Source organism: Pteronotus mesoamericanus, unplaced genomic scaffold, assembly GCF_021234165.1.
Source record: "Pteronotus mesoamericanus isolate MK-2021 breed Mesoamerican mustached bat unplaced genomic scaffold, CSHL_Meso_final contig_263, whole genome shotgun sequence".
Taxonomy (NCBI): domain Eukaryota; kingdom Metazoa; phylum Chordata; class Mammalia; order Chiroptera; family Mormoopidae; genus Pteronotus; species Pteronotus mesoamericanus.
Genome location: NW_026555112.1, coordinates 5,705,700 through 5,730,193, shown reverse-complemented (window position 1 = coordinate 5,730,193; position 24,494 = coordinate 5,705,700). Strand labels below are relative to the sequence as shown.

The 24,494-nt window shown below is 40.2% G+C and overlaps 2 protein-coding genes across 3 annotated transcripts in view; one reads left to right on the top strand and one right to left on the bottom strand.

The window, feature by feature from the left end:
* The first annotated feature begins 2,415 nt into the window (after positions 1–2,415).
* NOPCHAP1 (NOP protein chaperone 1) lies at positions 2,416–12,737 on the top strand. 2 transcript variants are annotated; one of them, XM_054574595.1, is made up of 5 exons: positions 2,416–2,584; positions 4,009–4,095; positions 7,423–7,559; positions 9,243–9,485; positions 9,826–12,737. In XM_054574595.1, the coding sequence occupies exons 1-4, from the start codon at positions 2,470–2,472 to the stop codon at positions 9,459–9,461; spliced, it is 558 nt and encodes a 185-aa protein (XP_054430570.1). In that variant the 5' UTR covers positions 2,416–2,469; the 3' UTR covers positions 9,462–9,485; positions 9,826–12,737. The 2 variants fall into 2 exon arrangements, with proteins under 2 accessions (XP_054430570.1, XP_054430569.1); XM_054574594.1 differs by having other exon boundaries at positions 9,243–12,737.
* Positions 12,738–16,791: 4,054 nt separating this feature from the next.
* ALDH1L2 (aldehyde dehydrogenase 1 family member L2) overlaps positions 16,792–24,494 on the bottom strand; it is a 43,753-nt gene continuing 36,050 nt past the window's right edge. Inside the window, exons 21-23 of the mRNA XM_054574438.1 lie at positions 22,795–22,900; positions 19,983–20,182; positions 16,792–17,470 (exon numbers count right to left, since the gene is read on the bottom strand). Coding sequence (XP_054430413.1) covers positions 17,415–17,470; positions 19,983–20,182; positions 22,795–22,900 — 362 coding nt within the window. The 3' untranslated portion in view covers positions 16,792–17,414. The remainder of the gene's footprint in view (positions 17,471–19,982; positions 20,183–22,794; positions 22,901–24,494) is intronic.

Genomic DNA, 24,494 nt, shown 5'->3' with positions numbered 1-24,494 from the left:
TAGGTTTTAACTAGAAAAAGTAAAAGTAGGTTTTAAAATGTTTTAATCAGTGTTTTCCTCCTCAGTGCCTACAGTCATTTCTACCACAATTCTTTGTACTCAAAGTTTGATAACTTAGTAATAATATGGAATAATACCAAATATGTTAAGATAACAATAATGCAGTTACCATTTTCCTCATATATATTTTAATCATTTCCTCAAGATAGCCTTCAAACCCTCAGGACAATCCTGTGAAGTATGATTATTCTGATTTCACAGAGGAGAAAAATGAGGCTCAGAGAGTGATTTGCTCGAAGGCACAGCTACTAAGTGAGTGATCTGGGACTGGATTTAACCCAGGTCTGGCTGACTTCGGATCACCCATTCTATCAGAAACAAGCAGTAAAATGTTGGACCAAGATTTCTGTTTCTGCTTGGAATCCCACACCGGAGGAACCTGAGCATACTGGGAGTGGTAGAGAAGGATAAAAGGATGAAGAGGAACAGAAACAATTAACAGAGTAAAAAGGCAACCTATGAAATGGGAAATGATGTTCACTTATCATACAAAAAGGGACCCAACAAAAACCAGAATTATCTTCCTGAGGGCGGGTGAGTGTTCTAGGAACCCATGTGTAGCAGTGTACCCTCTAGTGTTGTTGTGAGAGGCTGTATTCGGCTATAGTGAATTTTTTTTGGAAGACTCTTTCAACGGTTTGCCCATTTCATGATGGGTGATTTATGACTGCACCTGCCCACACTGCACTGAGTGGTCAGCAGTTTTTGACCAAAAAATGGCATGACCCCTGTGCCCCACCCTCCCTACGCACCTGATTTTACCCAGAGCAACTTTTTCTGTTTCTCTGAATGAAAGAAATTCCTCAAGGGGAAACATTTTGCTGATGTGGAAGATGTAAAACAGGTGAACTAAAAACAGCAGAAGCACTAAAATGCATCAAAATCAACGAGTTCAAAAACTGTTTCGAGCAGTGGAAAAAACGTCTCAGTAGGTGTATTGCATCAAATGGAGGATACTTTGAAGGTGACTGAAGTTTAAACATGTAAGAATAAGTACACAATTTTTGATAGATTCTGGTTTTTTGGTGGGTCCCCCCTCATGTACCTAATAAGGGGTTAATATATGGAATGTATAAATTACTAACTCCTACAGCTCAACACCAACAAAACAACTTGATTTAAAAATGGGCATCCAGTTCAAATACACATTTCTCCAAAGTAGATATACAAATGACCAATAAACACATGAAAAGACACTCAGCATCACTAATCATTGGAAAAATGCAAATCAACATTACAATGTGATATCACCTTACTACCCACTAGGATGACCACTATAATAAAAACCCCAGAAAATAACAAGCGTTGGAGAGGGTGTGGAGAAATTGAAACCCTTATGCACTGCTGGTGGGAATATAAGATAATGCAACCGCGATGGAAACCAGTATAGAGGGTCTTAAAAATTAAAAATAGAATTACCATATATACTAAATATATAATCACTACATATTACTATATATAAATAGATTACTATATACTATATATTACTATATATTCGGTGAATATATATATTCACAGTATGGGTATAAATCAAAAATAAGTGAAAGCAGGACCTCGAAGATACATATGCACACTCCTGTTATTGCAGCATTATTTACAAAGCCCAGAGGAGGAAGCAACCCAAATGTACATCAGGGGATGAGTGGATAAAGAAGATAAGGTATGTACATAGAATGGAATATTATTCCATTAAAATGAAGGAAATCCTGTCACGTGCTGCAACATGGATAAATTTTGAGGGCATTGTACTAAGTGAACCACATCAGTCACAAAAAGCAACTGTGCTTATATGAAGTATCTGAAGTAGTTAAACTCATAGAAGTAGAAGTTTAATGGCTGCCAGGGCTGAAGGCAAAGGGCAATGAGGGCATCTCTCAATAAATAGTTTCAGTTTTCCTCTTTCTTTCTTTTTTACATTTATTTTTATTGTATTTTTCCATTATCATTTGTCCCCCTTATACCTTTCTCCCCTCTCAGTTTTTCAAGATGAAAATATTCTAGAGGTCTGTTACATAGCATTGTGAACATACTGAACTTGTGACCAGCACATGTCATGGTTAAGATAGTAAAATTTGTTTTTTTACCACAATTACAAATAATTTTTTAAGAACGAAGAAGAGGGCAGCCCTGTGGTGCACTCTTCACACCCGAATTTATTTAACTAAAAAGAGAAAGAAAAAGAAAGAAAAAAAAAGTGAGCTCACTTTTCTTTGCTTTTCCTTGCTTTTCATACATTAGCAAAGGCCTCAAGGTTTAGCAAGGTGTCTCCCTTGCTGCTAGGGCCCTAGCCCCGCCCCTTTCCCCGCCCACGTCCCAGTTTCCTCCAATCGCGGCTCTGGCCCCGCCCCTGCCCGAGCCTCTTTCCTGCATCCGGGACTGGTTGGCCGGCTCTGAAACCTAGCTAGCGGCATGGAGGTCCATGGCGAAACCCCGTCCAGCCCGAGTTCTTCCTCGTCCCCCAAGGATGGCTCCGAGGTCTCGGTGTCCAAGGAGCTGCTGACGGCAGGGAGCGGCGGCCGCGGAGGTGACGGGCGGGTGGAAGCGGCGTGGGGCGCGCACGTGCGGCGTGGGCACGCAGCTGGAGCAGCCGGGTAGACCGTAGGTCTTCTGCCCAGGCCCAACACCCCGAGGGGAGCCTCTCGGATGATCGCAGGGCTTCGGCGTACCCGCCGCCGCGTAGATGGCAGGGGGAGGACGTAGGTTTTTACTTTCCGCGTGGTGTTGAGCGCCCACTCTGCCAAGCATTGCAGCAAAACCCCTCCCCAAAGGGGAGGGCCTTGTGGTCGGCGTCTGGATCCTGGCGGTTGGCTGGTCCCCTCCCAGGTAATTGTTGGGGATTACCACGCTTTCCCCACTTCCACCCCTCCATGCCCAAAGAACCAGCCCCTAGTGCCCTCTTGGAGAGGGAGACGTGGGTCCAGGGAGTCCACACGGGATTTCTTCACACCATCGTAGGGAATGAAAAATCAAGAGTTCAAATCCTAGCCCTTATGAGTAATTAGCTCTGGGACTTTAGGGGAGTTGCTTACGTTTTAAACGCTCCAGTTTTCACATTTGGAAAATGGAAGTAGTAGGATCCATGAATTTTTATGAGAGAATTTAATCCTCACAACAGCCCTGTGCAGAAGGTTCTGCTATCTCCATTTTGTAGACGAGGCAACAGAGTCCTGGTGTATCATACAGACAAGTAATTTGCCAGAGATCATGTGGTTGGAAAGGAACAAAACGGGGGTTTGAATCCAGCCTGCCTCCAAAGTCCAACTCTTTACACTAGTTAAATAGCTAGGCCTAAAGTCGAAAGCCACCAGTGTTGGTGGAGCTCTGCTTTGTGGACAAACAGTATTTTTGTATCAGAATGAAGAGATTTTGCAGGTACTAGAAACGCCATGCAAAACCTTGAGTTGGGTTGATTTAAGAAGTAAGTGAGTGACGAGACTGAATAGATGGAGTTGGGGGACAGAATTTCTCCAAGGGGTGTCTTGTTTAGGTTGGGCATTTTAAATGAAAGGGAACTAACCAGGCAGACATGTTTTACAAATGAAAAGACGAATGCTCAAAGAGGTTAGGTAATTTGCCCAGTATAAAATAGCTGGTAATCATTTCTCGCTTCATTTAATCATTGTTGTACTCTGCACTGCTTCCTGCATTCTGTCATTGCAGACCTGCTTTTGTCACCGATGGATTTCTGACCCAGAAAGGTGCAGTTTAGTGTGCACTTATTTCTCAGCATTGGTGACACAGAGATGCATGAGACAGGTTTAAGAAAGGGGAGATAGATGTACGTAAAGAACTAAAATGTTGTAATGGAACTTGGGGTGCTCCTGTTTTTAAAAGTGTATTGGGAAATGTGGGATGGTCAAGACTTGAGAGTGGTCATAGAAAGCTTGCTGATGGGCTCCTATTTCTTTATGCCGTAGTAAAGTAAGGGTTGTGTGTGTTTTTTTCCAGGTATATGGGACAGATTGCTCATCAACTCCAAGCCTAATTCCAGAAAGAATTCCACTCTTCAAACAGTTCGGATAGAGAGGAGTCCCTGTGAGTACCCTTCCCTCTCTCTCTTCCTCTCTCTCAAGAACCCTCTCTAAATGTTAAATTCTGCCTAATTAAGCATTTATTTGATGGGACTGTCTCTGCCTTCATGGTCAGATATTAAACCACAGTCCAGCGGAGAGTCTTACTTGGGATTTACATTGTGAAGTCTGTGCACAGGGATAGGGTTCCTTACATATTCTCCTGCTTAAAGGCAGTAACTTTCCCCAGAAAAACTCCTTGTGGGATGAGTTTTTGGAAATCAAAATTAATTATTGTTAATCTCTGTGGGAAATTATTTTAGAGGGTATGGCCCCAAATTGTAGGAAATTTTTCTAGAGGTCAATGAACCCAAATTTAATACACATATATGAGAAAAGTCTATCAACTTCTGGTCAAGATGGCTGCGTAGGTAGACATGGCTCGCTTCTTTGCACAACTACATCAAAATTACAACTAAAATGTAGAAAAACCATCACTCAGAACCATCAGAGAAAACACCACCACATTCCATTAAATTGGACACAATTACTTAAACGGTAAATGTTACTCATAGCATGAAATAACAGGGCAAATTCTGGTCATTAATTCAATGAAAACATTGCAAATAATGCATGAAGTTACCATGTCTATAAACTAAGGAATAATGAGTATCCTGCCAGAGGAACTTAACTGCAGTATATACTAAATCTAGAACAGCTAAAATCATAGTGGCTCTCCACTCAAATACAAGCTTTTGTGTGGACCTAGGTTTTCATTTTGCTGGTGGCAGATGGAGGCTGGGCCCATACCTAAGACTGGAATTGTTAGGTCATTTTGGAAAGCGTTTTTTTATACAGAGGAAGTTGCCAAACTTCCAAAGTTGGTTTGTTTTCCAGAGTTGGGTATACCGTTTTGCATTCCATCCAGCCCCGTGTGAGAGTTTGGTTGTCTTAGTTGTCCCTCATCCTCAGCCAACACACTGTGTGGTCCGTCTTCAGCTATTCTAGTGTGTATGCAGTGGTATCACATTGTGATTTTAATTATTTTTCCCTAATGACTAGTGATATTGAAGAACCTTTCATGTGTTTTTTTTTTCCCCCCATTTAAATGTTTTTGGTGAAGTGTCTGTTCCAATGTTAGCTCATTTTGACAACCAAGCTGTTTATCTTACCGATAAACAACATTTCTTACAGTGCAAGCCTGCTGGGGATAAATTCACTGGCTGTTGTACGTCAGAAAGTACTTAATTTGTTTTCAGTTTTGAAAGATATTTTCAATGCATATAGGATTCTAGGTTCACAGGTTTTAAAATTTTTTAATTTTTCAGTATTTTAAAGATGTTGCTCTGCTGTCTTCTGACTTGTATTACTTTCGTTGGGAAGGCTATTATTATTTTTGTCATGTACAAAATATTTCCTACCACTGGTTTTCACCATATAATACACCAAAGAATATTGTGGTATGTCTTGTAGCTTTCTTTGTGATTCTTGAGCTTGGGGTTTCATGAACTTCTTGGATCTGTGGATTCATAGTTTTTATCAAATTTGGGAAATTTTTGGTTATTTTTTTCCTTCAGACATTTTTTGTCCCCTCTCACATTTCTGCAGAGACTCCAATTATACATAATTTTGCTTTTTGAAATTGTCCCACATTTCACTGCTACTTGGTTTTCTTTCATTTTGGTTTTAGTCTTATTTTTGTTTGTTTCATTTTGGGTAGTTTCTATTGCCGGTGCCTCTGGGTTCGCTAATCTCTCCTCTCTAATCTGCTGTTGAATCCCTTCCAGTTTGTTTGTCAAATAGTATAGGTCAAATCTCTAGAAGTTCAATTTGAATCTTTTATTTATATCTTTCACGTCTTTCCGTATTGTGTTCATGCTTTTCTATGCTTGCTTGACTATGTAGAGTGTCTCTAATAGCTGTTTTACCATTCTTACTGCTTAGCCTGTCACGTGTCATTTCCAGATCTCTTTCTATTGATTTTTTTCTACTCTTTACACGTATGTTCCTATGTATTTGCATGCTTGGTAATTTTTATTGGATGTTGGACATTTTGAATTTTATGTGTTGTATGTTGGATTTTGTTTTTTTCTGTTCTGAAGAACTACAGATGGATTAGTTTCACGGGTTCAGCGTGTACTGGTCTAGAGTAGCATAGAAATAAATATTTGGCCTCTCAGAATCATGGTTTATACCGCACATGTAGGTCCTTGTTTTGCTCCACGTGATCCATTAGTTAAAAACCAAAGCAGAACAAAATATGGCCTCATACCTGATCTGAGGTAATAGATGTAAATCTGCAGGCACATAATATCTTTATTTTATTACTCTGTGTATCTGAAGGGACATGAAAGAGCATGTTTATTCACTATTTAGTATGTGCCAGACATGGTGTGGTTCTTGGTACGTATGTGACCTCATTTAATTCTTCCAGCAGCCCTATTTTACAGTTAAAGGCCATTTCTTGACCTTTATCATCATTTTCTCTTCTTCCATACTCTGGACATTTTAGTCAGCTGTTGTGTAGTTGTATTAGCGACTTAATGTTTTGAGAGCTAGTTATGTGCTGAATCTCTTTTGAAAGAGAAAGAAATTGTTATCCCGTATTTGTTGACCCGCCTGTGCATAGCACCATGCGTGCTAGTTATCGCCCTTGTGTTACAGATGAGTGGACAGGTTTCGAGTGGTTAAATTAAATGTATTAGTTAGGAGTCATTTTGTTGGGGGAAACCTCCAGTCATTTCAGACGCATCTGCACCCCTGTGCTTGTTTTCATTGGGGGTCTGCTGCTCTGCGTCTCTTAGTCCTTGTCTCCTAAGTGTTGGCGTCACCTAGAGCAGGCTCTTCCCCACCTTGGGCAAGTTGGCCAGCTTATCAGTAGTTCCAGGCCTGGATTCAGCCGCTCGCTTAGTCACTTGGAAAGATGTTCCTTCTCAACTGTTCAGACCATGTCTCAGAGTGACCTCTTACTGGTCTGACTAGATCACGGTGTCACTCTGTGTGCCACTGACCCAACTCATGGTGGCCAAGGTTACGGAGCAGGTAGGCATACCTGGGGTGAGGGACGGGAGTGACTAAGAGTGATGGAGCATAAAAGGAAACTGAGGCCCAGGCTGGGGAGCTCTGTTGGCTGGAGCATCATCCCAAACACCAGAAGGTTGTGGGTTTGACCTCTGATTAGGGTCAGAGCACTTAGAGAAGCAGCCAGTGAATGTATAAATAAGTGGAACAACAAATGTTTCTTTCTCTCTCTCAAATCAATAAATAAAATGGTAAAAAATATATAATAAAAATAAAATTTGAACTTTGGCCAAACACGTAAGTATTGATAAACTGTATTTTCTCTCCTTAGTATTGGACCAGGTACAGACCTTTCTCCCACAGATGGCTCAGGCGAATGACAAGCTAAAAAAGGAAATGGCAGCTGCACCACCTGGTCATTTCAATATTGAAAACATTGATGAGACGCTTGGAAAAGTTATACAAATGGTAACTGTTTTCATTTCATGTAGTAAAATGACCAGTGTGCCTCATCACCTAAAAAGAGAGACAACTTTTCATTTTAATTCCACAGTTATTTTCCTTTCTTGAGAGTCAGCTCATGTTTCCAGTACTGCTTAGGTACTTGGTCATTTTATGATTAAGGATCTTATAGGTCAGTAAGCTTCCCTGGGTGACGTTTAGGGATTAAAAGTGCAGAATCATAGGGGGGCTTTCCGGTCAAATATTACATTTGTTATCTTGAAGCATTAATTCAGTAAATGTCCTGGCTGGGTCCCCCTGTCCCCCATCCAAGGCCCAAAGAGGTAATATAGCCTGGTTCATTGAGAATACAAAAATTAATGATATGTTTAACAGAATACGTTATCTGCCAGAATACATTACATAAGCCACGTGTGGAAAGGGTCTCAGTTTAGGCTCATGTCTTATTTATACGCTGGAATTCTCTTTATAACAGTGTTTGGACAGAGCTGACAGCATTGTTCATAATAATATCTAATTCGTCAGCAAATCTGGTCAGCTCTGCCTCCAGGATATCTCCCAAATCCAGCCACTTTGCATGCACTCCATTCCTGCCACCCCATCCTAACACTTCCAGTCTCCTCGTGGGACTGTTGCAGTCATTCCTAACAGGCCTCCTTACTTTCTCCCTCTCTTCCCTAGAGTCTGTTCTTCACACTGTGTGTGAGCCACAGTTGGGGAGCCAGGAGGCTTCCCGTCCCATTTCTAATAAAGTCCAAGTCCCTCCAGGACCTGTGTGACCCGCCTCCAGCGCTAGCCGACCTCATTGTCTGCCCTCCAGTTTTGTCCCCTGACGCCAGGCCTTTTCCCGTTTTGTAGGATACTCTTCCCCGATTTCTGCAACTTGACTCACTTTGTCTCTTATCAGTTGTCACCTCCTTAAGAGGCCTTCCCCGTTGACCTTATTATTACCTTATCCTGCTTTATTTTTCTTTATTTTCTCTACCCTACGCCATGCTGTGTATGTACTTGTTTGGTATTGTGTTTCTTTCCCACCTGGAGCAGAGGTCAGCAGACATTTCTGTCCAGAGCCGGGTGTGAATACTGCACGCTTCGTGGGCCGTACTGTCTTACCCTGACTGCTCACGTCTGCCGTTGTAGCGTGAAAGTGGCCGTAGGCGATACTTAATGAATAGACAAGTTTTATTAACTTGCCTTCTGGATACTGAAATTTGAATTTCATGTAGTGTTCATGTTTCGTGAAATAGTGTTGTTTTGATTTTTTCCCCCTACCCACTTAAAAATGTAAACACCATTCTTAGCTCATGACCTAAACCAAGACAAGTAAGCACACTGGGTTTGGCCACCAACCCCAGCTTAAAAACACGAGTTCCACCAAGGCAAGGATTCTGTTATTGTTGTTGAGTCTCTAGTTCATAGTGTGGTGCCTGGCTCATGTTAATAGTTGTTCAATGAAAGAGTGTATTCGGGACATATACAATTGGGTTATGGGGGTCTTTTTAGACTTAGAGTAAAAGTAAATTATTGTGGTGGACTCTGGCAACTAGAAGCATAAAAGTGCTATATTGGTATCAAAAACACGTTCTTCGTGCTTCAATATTGTGCTAAATGTTGGTTGTGCCCAATGTTTTATTGTGACTTCTTAGGGAACTGCCCTGAAATAAATTTCCCACATGGCGTCTTTTGCAGGATGTGGCTTTGTTTGAGATGAATCAGTCTGATTCAGAAGAAGAGGACAGTTCAAAAGAGAATTCACAGGCCAGTTCGGAGGACAGCTCGGAATCTGAGGATGAGGATGACAGCTCCGGTTCTGAAGTCACCATAGATAACATCAAGCTCCCCCACTCAGAAGACGGAAAAGGCAAGATAGAAGTTTTGGACAGTCCTGCCAGTAAAAGAAAGAAATAGTGAAATAAATGATCTCAGAAACAGGTGATCTATGCCTTCTAATTCTGTGAAAAAGAATGCAGCTTGCCGGTTATTTTGCATTTCAGGTGTATGGTGCTTTTGTGTCACGTTGGATGTGTTTTGGTTCTCGGAAAAACAGCAGCTGACTTTTATTAAAGAGTGGGAATAGGTACATTTGGGGATCTTCTAAGAGCAGATTACCTCTGATCTCATGGCTAAAGAGATTTAGTTTAGAAAGCTTAACTTTATTTTTGGTGATGAGTGAATTTGTTGGCTTTTTTTCCCTTCAGCATAGACTTCAGACATAACCAGTGTGTTTATTTTTTTCATCCTCACCCGAGGACGTTTTTTCATTGCTTTTTAGAGAGGGTGGCGGGGAGAGAGAGGAATGCAATGTGAGAGAAACATCAATCAGTTGCCTCCTGTATGTGCCCCGACTGCTGATCAAACGCACAACCTGTGTATACACCCTGCCCAGGAATCGAACCCTCAGCCTTTCGGTTTATGGGACGATGCTCACCTGCAAATCACCTGTTCATTTTTGTTTTAAATTATCATCTCAGGTAAAACAACCGAGGTCGGGGGTTTTTTTTGTTATTATAAGTTCAGATTTGTTTGTTAGCATCAAAGTGGGTTTAGTGAGAGCGAAATTTTTGAGATAGATCTCTTACAATAAAAAGAATTACTTAGATTCAGCTGCCTTCAGGCGTATGTCCTTTCATTTAAAAAATATATTCTCTTCTAGTATGAGCTATGAAACTGGTTCTCTGTGGGTTTAATCACTGTTGGTAACTCTGCAGCCACTCAATGGATATAGAATTTACTGATTGGAGAAATTTATGGTTTTTGTTTTCATTTTTTACATAATGCAAAAATTTTTTCTCAGCTATTAGAACTATTTTACATAGTTGCCCACAGTTTGAAAGCTATCAAATGTGGAAAATAGGGACACCACAGGAAAAATAGGGCACAGAACACAAGAAGGTTTTCCTATTCAAAGGCAAAAATGGCCCTACACTGGAGTCGACTTTCTGCCTCATTCTCTACCTTATTAAACTGGTTCAGACCTCATCTGCCATAGGGCTGGCTTGACTCAGGACGTGGGTCTGAGAATTTAAGGGACTGTCTCCAAGCAGGGTGCTGATGGGATTTTGTCCCCTAATGTTCTAGGTCTCTTGAACTATTTTTCCTATTCTTCACCTTAGCCTTGAATACTCTAACATAATTCTCAAGGTTCATTCTGGTGTTTCCCATTGGAAATTGGAACCAGATCTCCCAGGCTATGCCTCACTAGACGTAGGAAGAAATGAACAGGTCTGGAAACAGGACTTCTCAGCTGGAAAGGGTATTGTGCTTTACTCCATAGCACCACACACAGTTGTGATGAATTATTGGTGTAAATATTTAAAGATTGTTTTCTACCAGGTAATTTATGCTGTATCAGGGGAAGAGTTGCATTTGTCTGATTCACTACTTAGCATGGTGCATGGTACACAGTAGGCACTGAATAAATAATTAACAGGTGTGGGACATTTTAAGTCATGGTAGGCTGCTCCAGCTGGAGGCTATGCAGGTGTAACTTTACAGGAAGTGCATATCCAAGTAGAAATAGACTGATCAGTGATAGAGGCTAGTCAGTCTAGACATACATACTAGTATGTAGAATTTAAATATTTTTCTCCTGCTTTGGTTATATGATAGAATGAGGCATCTTACACAGTTGAGGAAGCCAGTTAAGTTCAGGTCCTCTGGACATTTTTATGACACTGGAGAAAAAAAGGAAAACATTTAATATATGATAAGGATGTCATTTAAGCAAGTGTAATATAGAATAGTTATTTAATGTACAAAGTCAGGACTGGGTATTTTTAAGCAAGGTTAGATTCCAGCCTCATACCATGGGCTAAGATAAATTAGAGATGGATTAAAGATTTAAATATAAAGAAGTCAAATTATAAGGTTTCCATACTAAAATGGTGATTATTTAATAAGCTTTTTAAAAAAGCAGATCATTAAAGCCTGAAATCACAAAGGAAACAGCAAAAAATTCATCCACATAAATATTAGAAACCAGTGAGTGACAAATTTAAAGAGCAAAGGACCAACTGGGAAAAATATTTGCAGTATAAGACAAATAGTGAGTGCCATTAGTATATACAAGGCTCTTTAAATTCATAAGAAAAGTCAATATCTCAATAGTGAAAATAGCATAGAACACGAACTAGTAACAAAAAAATTGTTCAGCCCCATTTATCAAAGACAAGTGAATGAAACCAAGATTGTACCATTCTTGCCATGTATAATGCACACTTTTTTGCCTAAATTTTTGAGGGAAAAATAAGGATGCGCATTATACATAGGTAATATTAATCCTGTATCTATATAAATGTTTTTAATTCGTTTATTTTTGCTAATGCTTTAAAAAGTGTAACTCCAGAAAGCAATAATGATATCCGTATGCAAAATAATACCCTAGAATACGTTCATCAGTTTTGTTTCTAAATATAAATAAATTAAAAATTGAATTAAAAAATTAAAAGATTTCTTTCGTGAAAATTTGGTCCAAAAATGTGGGAGCACATTATACACGGCCAAATATAGTATATTTTTACCTATCAAATTGGCGGATGAAACTACCTAGTGAGCCCTTTCTGTGTGTCAGCACTATTTTAAATGTTTTACATTTGAGTTACCACCATTCATATGTATATAAAAATTTATTGAGTTGTACAATGTACGACATTGGTGCACTTTATGTATTTTACACCTTAATTTAAAAGCTGTTTTGTTTATAAGCAGTTTGCCTTACAGTCTATCGGAAAGGAAATCGCTGTTGTGCTTTGGTTGCCCCATGCCCATTCCCAAGTGACCCTGTGCTTCCTCTGCCTGACGCTTAGGTGAGAGAGGATGGCAGCCATTTGGAGAATGGTTCTGTTCCTGCTAAGGCTGATGAAATGTTCTCTTTAGAGTTGTGGGTTATTATAGCAACTGTGGCTCTGGGAGCATTATAAATCAGAAAATTAGGTGTAGTAGTCTTTGAAGCAAAAATTTCATTCTGAATGAATCTACAATCTGTTTTCACACTTTAATTCTACATCAAATATGTACGTCCACACACAAAAATGCCTTGCAAAGTTGTTTGTAGTTGGTATTCTTGTGCCTGTATCCACTACTACAGTAGGAAAGATAAGAAAAGAGTTGTCTTAACTTTCTTCTGTATTTTCCTCAGTGCCTGGTATATGTAGTGCCTTTCATTTGGTTGGAATGTACAATAAATGGTCATTAAACTATTTTTTCTCTTTATGTCAATAAAATAACTCATTTTAAACATCAGTGGTTTACAGTCTTAAAAAAAAGGGTAATATGATTGGTAGACTCTTCCCAAAAGTTGAACATATCTTTGTGGTTGACTCCCCCCTATCCATTTACGGAAAAGCCCTTGGCAATGACTGGCTTGGGAATGGGCATGGGATATGAACCTTCCCAACAAGGCTCGAGCAAAGTCTTAGTAGACTTTGGCAAGGGAAAGTATTTCTCATTCCCGAAAAGAAGGCACATGAAGAGATGGTTCCTTCTTTCTGGAGAAAGGGCTGGATATCTTATTTCTGCATATGATTCCTGGGATTCCCATCTAGTGGCCACCCCTAGAGCCAGCTCTTGAAGGTACAGTGAGCACACAAGGATCCAGAGCAAAGCAAGAACATCATTGCATCACTGCATTGCATAATTAGATCAAACTGTTGCTGAACTTGTTTCATTACAACAAATTTCCTTGTTAACAAAAAACCACCCCCTTATGAGATACTCTACTTATACCCATTTCACAGATGCGAAAATTGACATGGAGATGCTAAGCAGATTCCTAAGGCTTCACAATAAGTGAGTGAGTGTTGGAGCCAAGTTCTGGGTTCAGTCACACACCTTCCCGTCATGGGCCTGCTAGTCACTGTGCTATGAGCTCAGGCTCGGAAGCTCTCTGGATCAGATCCCAGCCCAGCCACTTCTTTCAGTTTCTCCATCTGTTAATGGGAATGACAGTATCTCTTGTGGAGTCTTCATTTTTTTAAAGATTTTATTTATTTTTAAAGAGATGGAAAGAGAGGGAGAGAAACATTGATTGGTTGCCTGTTGCACATCCTCAACTGGGGACTGGCCGGCAACCCAGGCATGTGCCCTGACCAGGAATCAAATGGGCAGCCTAGGCTAGTGCTCAGCCCACTGAGCCACGCTAGCCAGGGCTCCTTTGTGGGGTCTTGATAAGAAATTGAGTTAATGCATATCATGTGCTAAGAACGGTGTTCAGTAAATGTGAGGTATTATGATGCTGTAAGAAGAATGCAGAGGCACACGCAAAGACTAATATAGAGGGATGGCCAAAACTTGGAGGAAAATCTGCAAGATGACAGATTCCTACATCCTTTGGCTCAGGAATTCCACTTCTAGGAATTTACCCAATTACATAAGTATGGCTTTGTTCATAAGTTTCCATGTAAGATTTATTGCAATGTTTAAAGTAGCAAAAAAGCAAACCTAAATACCCAACAAGAGAGAGCAAGTTGAATTAAACCCACTGAACATGTGCAGAGGAATGCTTATTGATAGATATTATAGATTGTTAATTGAAAAAGCAGGTCATAAAGTCATGTACACCTAATATACTATGTAAAAAAGTATAGGCATAGAAAAAGCCTGGAACATTCTCAAATAACATTTATGGTTCTAAATTCTATGCAGAGAATTTATGGTTGAGTCTTACCTTCCTGTTTTATGTACTTTTACATTATTAGGTATTGTTTAATCATTTAAGAATTCACTTGGGTATTATTTGCAAAGTAGTAATAATAATCCACCCTACCCACCACGTTGCATGCCTGATAACCTTCCAGTCCAGCTTTCCCTTAACAGTTACTATTTTCTTGGAGGAGTGGTGTGAGGGAATCAAACTTGGTTCCACATCCTGTCTACCTACCTTCACAAAAGCATTTGCAGATAATGTCCATTCTGCTTAGTGTTTCAGTTCGACACACACTTAGTGCGTGTGCCTACCGTTCACTACCCAGGCCCTGATGTAGTCATTTGGCAGTGAAAGCTATGTCAGCCTGGCTCAGACCACCAGCTTCAGTGCTTCAATGCCTTTTCTGCCACTTAATAGCTATGTGATTCAGGCAGGTAAAATAACCTCTTTCATCTGAAAGCAAATATTTACTGAGCTCTGCCTACGTGTTAGGCAGTGGGGGTAGAGCACTGAACAAAAGAAGCACCTGTTCATGAAGCTCACATTCTAATGGGGAGAGATCGATGATAAATACATTTATGCCAGGCTGTGGTAGTGCTATGAAAACAATGCAGGATGAGGAGAATAAAGAACGACAGGCAGATGAGGCATGAATGTGGGTACATAGCTGCTAGAAAGAGTAGTCAGAGAATGTATCTCTACTAACATGCTATTTGCGCAGACAAAGGCAGCCAGCCAGGAGGAGGCGTGTGGGGAGTTTCAGGAAGAGGCGGTGGCATGCTGGCGCCAGCTGGCACTTGTTCTGATTGCGCCCACCTCTTCCCAACTTTGTGTTCAGTGAGGCCAAATTGATAGGTTGAAATCAGCCCTGAAGAGAGCATTTGTACACAGAAATCAGCAAATACTATGAATTCCCCTCCCCCCCCCAGAGAGCCATTTGTTAAATATTTACCAGCACACCACTGGGAAATGGGAGCAGTAAGTGCAAAGGCCCTGAGGTAGGAGTGTGCCTGGTGTGTTTGAGGACCATCGAGGCAACGTGAGTGGCTAGAGAAAATGAGAGGGAAGTGGATAGGAGATGAGGTCAGAGGTAGCCAGGAGCAAGATCAATAGGACTTCATTGATCATGGTAAGTACACTGGCCTTCATCCTAAGTAGAATCGAGGCCATAGGAAGGTTTAAAGCAAAAGCATGGCACCATCTGACTTTAAGCTTTGAGCAGAACCACATGGAGGAATCAGGAAGTCTAGTTGGGAGATCAGCAATAAGTTAGATAAGATATAATGATGGCTTGGTGGTGGTGTAGGTAGTAAGAAGAGCACCTCAATTTATTCATTTTTTTCAGATGTCATGAAGATTAAATAATATTTAAAACCATTGGCCTAGCACACAGGAGGCCATCAATAAATGATAGCTGTTGTTACTACTGACAGAATGCCCATCCTGGAGTGAGGATGGGGTGCCTGTGTCTGGTTAGGAAGGCAAATAATTTTACTACCAAGTGGTAAGTACTAGATTCCTGACAGAGGAGAGACACTTGGACCAAGTTGGGGGTAGAAAGGTCAGGAAGGGTGTTTGAACAAAAGGGGGCTGCTTTAGCAAAGGTGAAGGGAGATGGAATTAGAAGGAATGCAAACCTGCCTGAAGTGTCTACACCTCCCCAGTTCAGTGACAAGCACTTCTGGCTTTATCCTTGAGCAAAACAATCTGTGATCTGAAGGAACAGAGATAATTGAATTACTCAGTGTGTTAATTAAGTCACCAAGTAGGCCGTGGATCATTAGGTTCCAACTCAAATTCACTGGTAATTTTATGAATTCCATGAAGCCTTTGATTCTGATCAACAGTCAGACTTAACTCCAGCTGGTAAGAACTTGAGAACTTATTGTGGGAAAAGGAGTTTTTAATCTGAGGCCCAAATATGAGCTTTAGGAGGTCTGTGAATCCCATGAAGCTATTTACAGAATTATGTGTGCGCAGTGAATTTGGGGAGTAGAAGTAGAACTGAGGGGGTTCCATATTTATCAGATTCTCGAAGAGGTTCATGGCCAAAGATTAAAAACATCCCTACTGAGATTAATATTAGAAAGTAAAATTAGTCTAGGAGAATGGACATGTCTTTATTTGCCATTTCATCTATCATTAAAATATTTGGTAAAGTGATATTTTAAATCACATGAAATCTGTTCAAACACCGCATTTAAAAGTGGTCCCTTTATAAAAAGGCCTTTGTTATTTTATTCAAATATGAACCCAGAGAACGTTCATTCCCACTGAGAACTGCAGCTATGCCAAGTTCTGATGGTAAATGAGCTAATGATAAAATAAAAAATGCTTTCAGACAAAGTTCACTCTATCTGACTGTGCCATGATCAGCTGGTGTTCTTCCTTTTGAATGTTTTCTACCTCTGATTTTGTTGTTGCTTATTGAGTATTGATTTCCTACAGTCCCCTGATTGTAAGCTGCTGAGTCTTCAAAGTAACAACTATTCCTGAGCTTCTTCAAGGCCAATGAGATTGCAGAAATTTTACTTTAAAAAGAGGAATAATAGAAGTTAATTGCTCTGACTAGAATTTAAACTATTTGGGGTTGGAGATCATGCCATTACATTTTGCATACTCCTCAGGACATAATATAGTATCTCGTACCTAGTAGGTGCTCAAGAACTGTTTGTGGGTTGGTCACCCCTCACAGTGGGTTAAAAAATAGAACATCAAAGTCACAAAGATATATTTTCTTTCCAAATATGAAAAAAAGGAACTTCTTTCACATTCCTTACAGCATATACCATTCCTTGAAGGCAAAATTCTAGAAAATCTTTTAAATAACCGAAATGTATGCTTAGAGGTTAAAGCTGGTACAAGTTTTTAAAAAATGTAGTTTGTGATTACAGCTGCATGATATATTGATGTTTTCAAGATGAACAGCCATGACTATGTTAGTTTTGGTGGGGAAAAAGCAGTTTGGCGTTGTAGAAATATGTGTGATCTATAGCATAGTCAAAAACCATCAAGCGGGAGTTATTTTAAGGTTTAGAAGGTGTACGGCTCAGGCGCATGTGTAAACACTTAGACATGTGGGCTGTCTTCATGGTCCTCGTGTGTAATGTTTGGCTCGTGGCTGAGACATCCTTCCTCAGCACACCCAGGTTTCCTATGTGTGTCGAGAGTTGAGGCGTCGCGCTGTCTGCCAAGGGTTTCCTGGGCATGGCATTGCTCTAATATTCCAGCGTCACTGTCTTGGTTTTGAGGTATTCATTTAGCGCTTCCTCACCTAGAGAAGAGAAAGACTGTTAATGGGCGATGTTCATCGGTGGGTGTGATGGCATTAAACTTTGGGACACGGGAATGCATGTTGAGGTCACTAAGCAAATAGAATGTGGCTCAGACCAGTGCCTCTCCAACTTTAAAGCCCATGTGGTTCACCTGGTGATCTTGTGAAGCCGCAGCTTCAGATCCGATTATGTCTGGCATAGGCACCCCGATTATGCATCTTGTGTCTACTGTGTCTTTCTCTTTTTTTGAAAGTTTTTTTAAAGTTAAATTTTTTTTCACTTACAGTTTATACTCAATATTTTTTTGTATTAGTTTCAGGTGTACAGCATAGTGGTTAAACATTCATTCACTTTACAAATGTTTCCCCTGATATTTCCAGTACCTACCTGGCACCATACACAGTTCTTTCAATATTATTGACTATATTCCCGGTGCTGCACTTTACATCCCTGGAACTAGTTTGTAACTACCACGCTGTACTTCTCAACCCCGTCCCCGGTAACCGTCAGTCTGTTCTCTGTACCTGTGAGCCTGTTTCTGTTTTGTTTGGTCGTTTATACCGTTCTTTAGATTCCACATATAAGTGAAATCACATGGTATCTGTTTTTCAATGGCCGACCGATTTCACTTAGCATATACCGCGTCTCTTGATTTAATTAATTTTTCTTGTACTTCCTTTAACCTTGTGTTGCTTTATAAGTTTAGCGTGGCCTAAGTGCACAGTGTTTACAAAGTGTGCGCAGTATACAGCTACTTCGGGGTGCTTCACCTTCACTCCCCACTTACTCCCTGACTCACCCAGAGCAGCTTCCAGTCCTGCAAGCTCCATTCATGGTAAGTGCTCTATACAGGGGAATCATTTTTATCTTCCATAACCACATTTTCCCTGGACCTTCTCTATGTCTACATATGTTCAGATGCACACATACTTACCATTGTATTACAATTGCCTACAGTCTTCAGTACTAATTATATTTTAAAGATAAGGAAAATGCAGTTTTCCTGATGTACACAGTATCTTAGAAATAGAGAAAGCCATATCCAGGCAAAAAAGAAAAATAGGTCCTGCTTTTTGTTTCTGTTCTGAGCTAGTACAAGCATCCATTTCTATAGCAGTTAAAGGGCATGAATGCCACAGGCAAAGCTAATGAGTACTTGATTCTGACAGTTGAGCTACACCAAGGGTTGTAACCTTAAATTAGAATCACCTTGGGGAGCTATTAAAACCCTGATCCAGGTCACACCCCAGAGCAATTAAGTCAGTATCTTTGTATTTTTATTTTTTAAAGCTCCCAGGTGATTCTAATCCAATGTGCAACCAGAAGCCACTGGGCTAAGGGAGTTTAATACTGTGAGAGGAAGAAACTATTAGGCAAATTCTATTTTACAATAAAACAGAAACCTGAAGCTGGTCCATTATATTCTATCAAAAGACAAGTGGAACACAGCTGCCTCACTTTATAACAGTAATTTCTCTAAGAAAATCTCCCACTGCGTTTCAGAGGCAGGAATGAGAGCCAGATTAAAGACATGAAAAAAAATAATGACTTTACCTTCAACTCAATGGAATTTAAAATGAGAGCTACTCTGATTGCAAAAAATACATTGCCCAAGGCCATCAGGGAAGAGAAAATGTAAAAACACCCCAAATGAACCAAACTTATATTAGTGGACTACAATTTCAGTAAATCACAAATACTTCAGATTTTGAAATGACGTGCTAGACTTGACTGTGAGGAGTTGAGCACATAGGCTCCACAGCCAGATTGCTCGGCTCTGAATTCTCTGGGCCAGTGGCTGGTTGTGTGACTTGGAGCGTTAGCCAACCTCTCTGAGCCCCCCTTTTCCTCAGCCATTAAAGAAGGATAATAAATGGTACCTGTCCCCCTGGGCTACTGTGAGATTGCTTGTGCTCAAACAGGTAGAGTAGTTAGAACAGGGCCTAATTTAGTGTTCAAAGTAAGCCGCTGCTTGGAATATGGTGGCGTCACTGCCCACAACACATTACATTTGGAGCTTTCTACAGACTCAAACCTGAGTTCCCAGATCCCCAGAAAACCCTGTCGGTTGCGGTGTTGACTCTGAAAGACTGCCAAGCAGCTCAGAGACGAGACTTACTCTCGGAGCCAACTGGCTCTTGCCCTGTACCCATTTTTCCTGTCTTGGTCCCACGTACTCCCCCGAATGCTAAACCAAGTTCATGCTGAATGTCAGGTGAGAAAACCAAACCTATTTTAGCTAAAAGATATCTTCAGAAATTCTTTTACCTTTCAACATCTATCTTCTTCGTTTAAATAGAAACACTTTCTCCCCCATTGTGTGTACTTTTCTGTATAGTCAAAAAAAGTTTAACATTTTAAAAAACGTAGTGCCCTGTAAGCCCAGATCCAACAGCTCTGTGGGAAATGCATGCCCTTCGGCAGAGTGTGTGAGCGTTGTTGCATGAAACAGAGGGCAGGCTTCTCCGTGGCGGGGAAACGAAGGGGACACGGTAGATCGGTAAAGCGTACCTAAGTCCTTTCCAAAGCCAGACTGTTTAACTCCCCCGAAAGGGGCTGCCACGTCCGTCTTGTTGTATGTGTTAATAAACACGGTTCCCGCTTCCAGTTTTTCACTTACGTACATAGCTTTATTTATGTCTCTTGTAAAAACCCCCGAGGCCAAACCATACTCTGTATTATTTGCTCGCTGCAACACTCCATCGATGTCCCTACAAGATGTTTTTAGGAAGATATAAAACGTCATTAAATGTAAAGCACAACACTCCCATTTTATGTTCTAATATTTTTCCCCTCCGTGTTGGAAACAGGAAAACATTACTGCCAACCTGCTTACATTTTTATAAATGAAATTGTCCAGACTTATACCAAAAGAAACTTCCCATGAAATATTACAAGTCCACATCATATTTTTCATATATATTATACACCACCATTTAAAATCTGATCCGAAGTCATCTTTTCAATCTTCTTTATCGGTTCTCCTTTATGACTTTCTCATTCTCTCCCTACTCCCCTGAGTCCTGCTTCTAGCTATGTGCTCATATTTTACACACAAGAGTTCAAGGCTCATTTGTGCCTCGCCCCGAAGCCCTCTCAGCTCCTGCCAGCCCCGCAGCTGTGGCGTGGATGGGAGCAGCTCAGCGGGAAGGCTCTGCAGCCAGGCTGCCTGGATGGCCCTGGGCAAGTGACTTCATCTTCCTATGCTTTCATTTATTCCTATGAAAATGGAAATAATAATAATAGCACCTGCCTCACTGTTGTGAGGTTTAAATGAGCTAAGAGTGTCTGGTATACAGTAATTGCTCAATAAAAGTTAGTTATAATCAGGAAGCACTGTACTTCCAATTTAGGATTTGGATTAACTCTTCGTGTACTTATGGTTCACCTTCTAACTAGACTGGAAGCTCCCTGTGGGCGGAGATAACATCTGGTTCCTCTTTACACCTGGTGTTGCATCAGCAAATGAGAGGAAATTCAGTCAATATGCTAATTCAGTAAAAGGAGAGTAACATAATCCCTCGTGACTGAGTGTGTGTCCAGTTCCTCTGTGTTTGTCATAGTGTATCTCACTTTTCTGAGTGTCATCCTAATGCTGAGGAATGCATGGATTGTCTATAGTACGGTCAATAGATGCAACCCAAGTATTTCATTTGGTGCTCTGGCAAAGAAACAGAATCATTCCTAAACCTGGAAGAAAAATTAGGTGTGCAGAATTTTTTAAAAGACAGTACATGCTTTAATATGGAGCCTTCCGAAGGTATTTTCAAAAGTAATTTTGACTACACACAATTTTAACTTTGCACCAGAGGTTTGGAACCTCATTTGGAGTGAACTGAGGCTCTGCTAAAATTCTCACACTTCTTCATGCATTGCGCATGGGTAGGGACCCAAATATTTATAGGCTGGACCAAGGCGTTATGCTATTGCTTGTGAGGACTATTGAGATGACACAGTTTCACAGGGTCTCTTGCCCACTTCTAGAATAATAAGTATAACAATGGCAACACACCACTAGTAAACATTTAATCCTTAGAACGATCCAAAAGAAGTAGATACTATTAATAACTCAATTTTACAAATAAAGAAACAGAGGGACAGAGTGACTAAGTAACTGGCCCAAGCCCACAGACGTAGTCAGGTGCGGGGTCAGAGTACAGAGGCTAGCCACTGTACGATCCTGCCTTTGACCTCCTGTGATGAATTGCCCATATCCTTGTGTGTCTCCTCGATTAGACAGTAAGCGCCTTGAGGACAGGAATGACTTATCTAGGTGTATATTTCCAAAACACGGCTCCTGATACCTGCAAGTTTAACGCAGAGCCTATCTGTCCTATGATAGAATTTAGATTAAGGGCATCCTTAAAGCAGTTTCTCAACGTTTACTCACTATAGCTTCAGGTCCCCCAAAGTCTCTTAGCATAGGTCTATGAAAGGCCAAGGAGTTCTTCTGAACTCTGTATTCTGTTTTTCCCTACCTTATCATTGGTTGAGGGAAACTAAAGCTAGAATTCAGAAGAATTTTGTCTAGTATACCATGAGTCTATTGTATTAAATATTCTTTTTTTTTTAAAAAAAGATGTTATTGATTTATTCATTTTTTAGAGAGGGGAAGGGAGGGAGAAAGAAGGAAAGAAACATCAATGTGTGGTTGCATCTTGCACTCTCCCTACCGGGGACCTGGCCTGCAACCCAGGCATGTGCCCTGCACTGGGACTCGAACCAATGAACCTTTGGTTCACAGGCTGGTGCTCAATCCACTGAGCCACAGCAGCCAGGGCAAATATTCTTATATGAGCTCGGTTACCACATGGTCATCTTTGATATGCTGAACACTTTGGAAAGTTTCCTGTGCTGTAACAAACTGGGATATCATTTATAGTTGATTATATGGTGATTGTAAAAAGTTGAGCATTATGCTTTGGAGGGCTTAATCCGCTAGGAAGGCAGCAAGCACTCCTTCTTATAGAAAATCAGATTTTGCAGAGGCTGCCTTCCTATATAAATGTGAAATATAAATGTGAAAACTAGTTCTGCTATTCTCATTTACCTTGTTCTAGAGACATTTCAAATATTGACTCTAGATATTTTTGTACAAAAACTAAAATGTACTCACCTAAAATCTCACGTTAGCATTAATTTAAGCTAAGAAGCAAAAATATGTTTCAATCTACATTAATTAACCCTCCCTTCTGATTAAGTCAACTATTCTTATGGTAGAGAATGACATGTTCATTGACTTTACATTCTTTATACAGCTCAGTGGCAGAAGGGAAAAAACTTATCTAGTCAAAACTTGTTAAATTGTGCCTGAAGAACATACCCATTTGGGAATTTAGAAATAACCATAATAGGTCCAAAGGATTCTTCTTTGGCAAGATACATGTGGTCCTCCACATCTGTGAAGACAGTTGGTTCCATAAAAAAGCCTATTTGAACACAGAAGAAAAAAACATCAATGATAGGGTAATTTTCAATACAGTTCTCATTTAATTACATTTTACTTTCTTTTTTCTGGGTCAGTAAAACCAAGAAGACTTTCATTTTCCTATTTGGCATTAGCATTCCTAAGTCCTTAATTTTTTAAATGTCTTTATTACAAAAGTTTCAAATATATGTAAAAGTAGAGACCATAGTATCATGAACAGTAAAATATTTATTCATGTTTTGCTATATTTGATTCATTTTTCCATGCTGAAATATTTTAAAGAAAATTCCAGAGATTACCACTTTGACCTCCAAAAGTATTTCAGTACAAATCTGTAAAAAAATAAGGACATTTTCATACATGCCACAATACATTACCATACCTAACAAATGAATAATTCCTTATTTTTTTAAAGGTTTTATTTATTTATTTTTAGGCAGAGGGGAAAGGAGGGAAAAAATGAGGGAGAGAAACATCAATGTATGGTTGCCTCTTGCACACCCCCAAATGGGGACCCAACCTGCAACCCTGGCACAAGCCCTGACTGGGAATCGAACTAGCAACGCCTAGGCTTGCAGCCCAGTGCTCAATCCACTGCGCCACACCAGCCAGGGCTCCTTGTTCTTAACTATACTTTAATTTCTGATTATCTAGAAAGAGCTTATTACAGTTCATCTGTTTGATTCAGGATTTAAATCAGTTCTACACATTACATTTGGTTGTTAGATCTCTTAAGTGTTATTTACTCATTTATTTATTTAATTTTTAGAGAGAGAGAAACGACTTGTTGTTCCCCTCATTTATGTATTCATTAGCTGCTTCTTGTATGTGCCATGACCGTCGACTGAACCCACAACCTCCTTTCCTTTCCCATCCTGTCCATTAGCAGGGATTCCTCTGCCCTACCACTGCCCCCCAAAAAGTCTCCTTTATCAGCTACTAAGTTATCCAGAAATTCAGTTCATACAGAAACACAGAATAAATGCTGATTTTTTTCCCTCCTAATTACCAATTTTCAAAGTAGGATGTTGGTGCCCAATCTACCCATATGAGTCAAAAATGAGTTGTTGCAGTTGCTTGTCTTTTTCTCCTTTTTGGTATCATTACAATGAGCCGTTCACTATTTCAGTACCAGGTACTGCTTTAGATAAGAGGAACGAATCCTTCCCTGCTATGCTGGCTAAGATTAAATCTCACAGGGCCAGAAAGAAAGATCAGCAGCTCCTGAGTAACACAGTTATCCATTATACTTGTTTACTGCACAGCTAAGGGCCTGTCATATCTATTCTGTTACTGGATTTTCACAGCCTAGTAAAGCAAGGTATGCACATTTCATCCCTTTTTATATGGGAGGTTCAGAAAAATTGTGTTGTCCAAGGTGCCACAGCTTATAAGTGGCCAAGTAGGATCTAGAAATCAAGTGGCCAAGTAGGATCTAGAAATCAATTCTACTTTTGAGGCAAGTTGGTGTTGCTATAAAACTTGTTACCATCTAGTCCAATTTAAGAAGCCTTGTACCCCTTATACCAGGCTGGTCAAAAAGTCCATTATATTTTTTCTGTACAATGGTTCTAGTAGTGCTTAGTTGTCTTTAA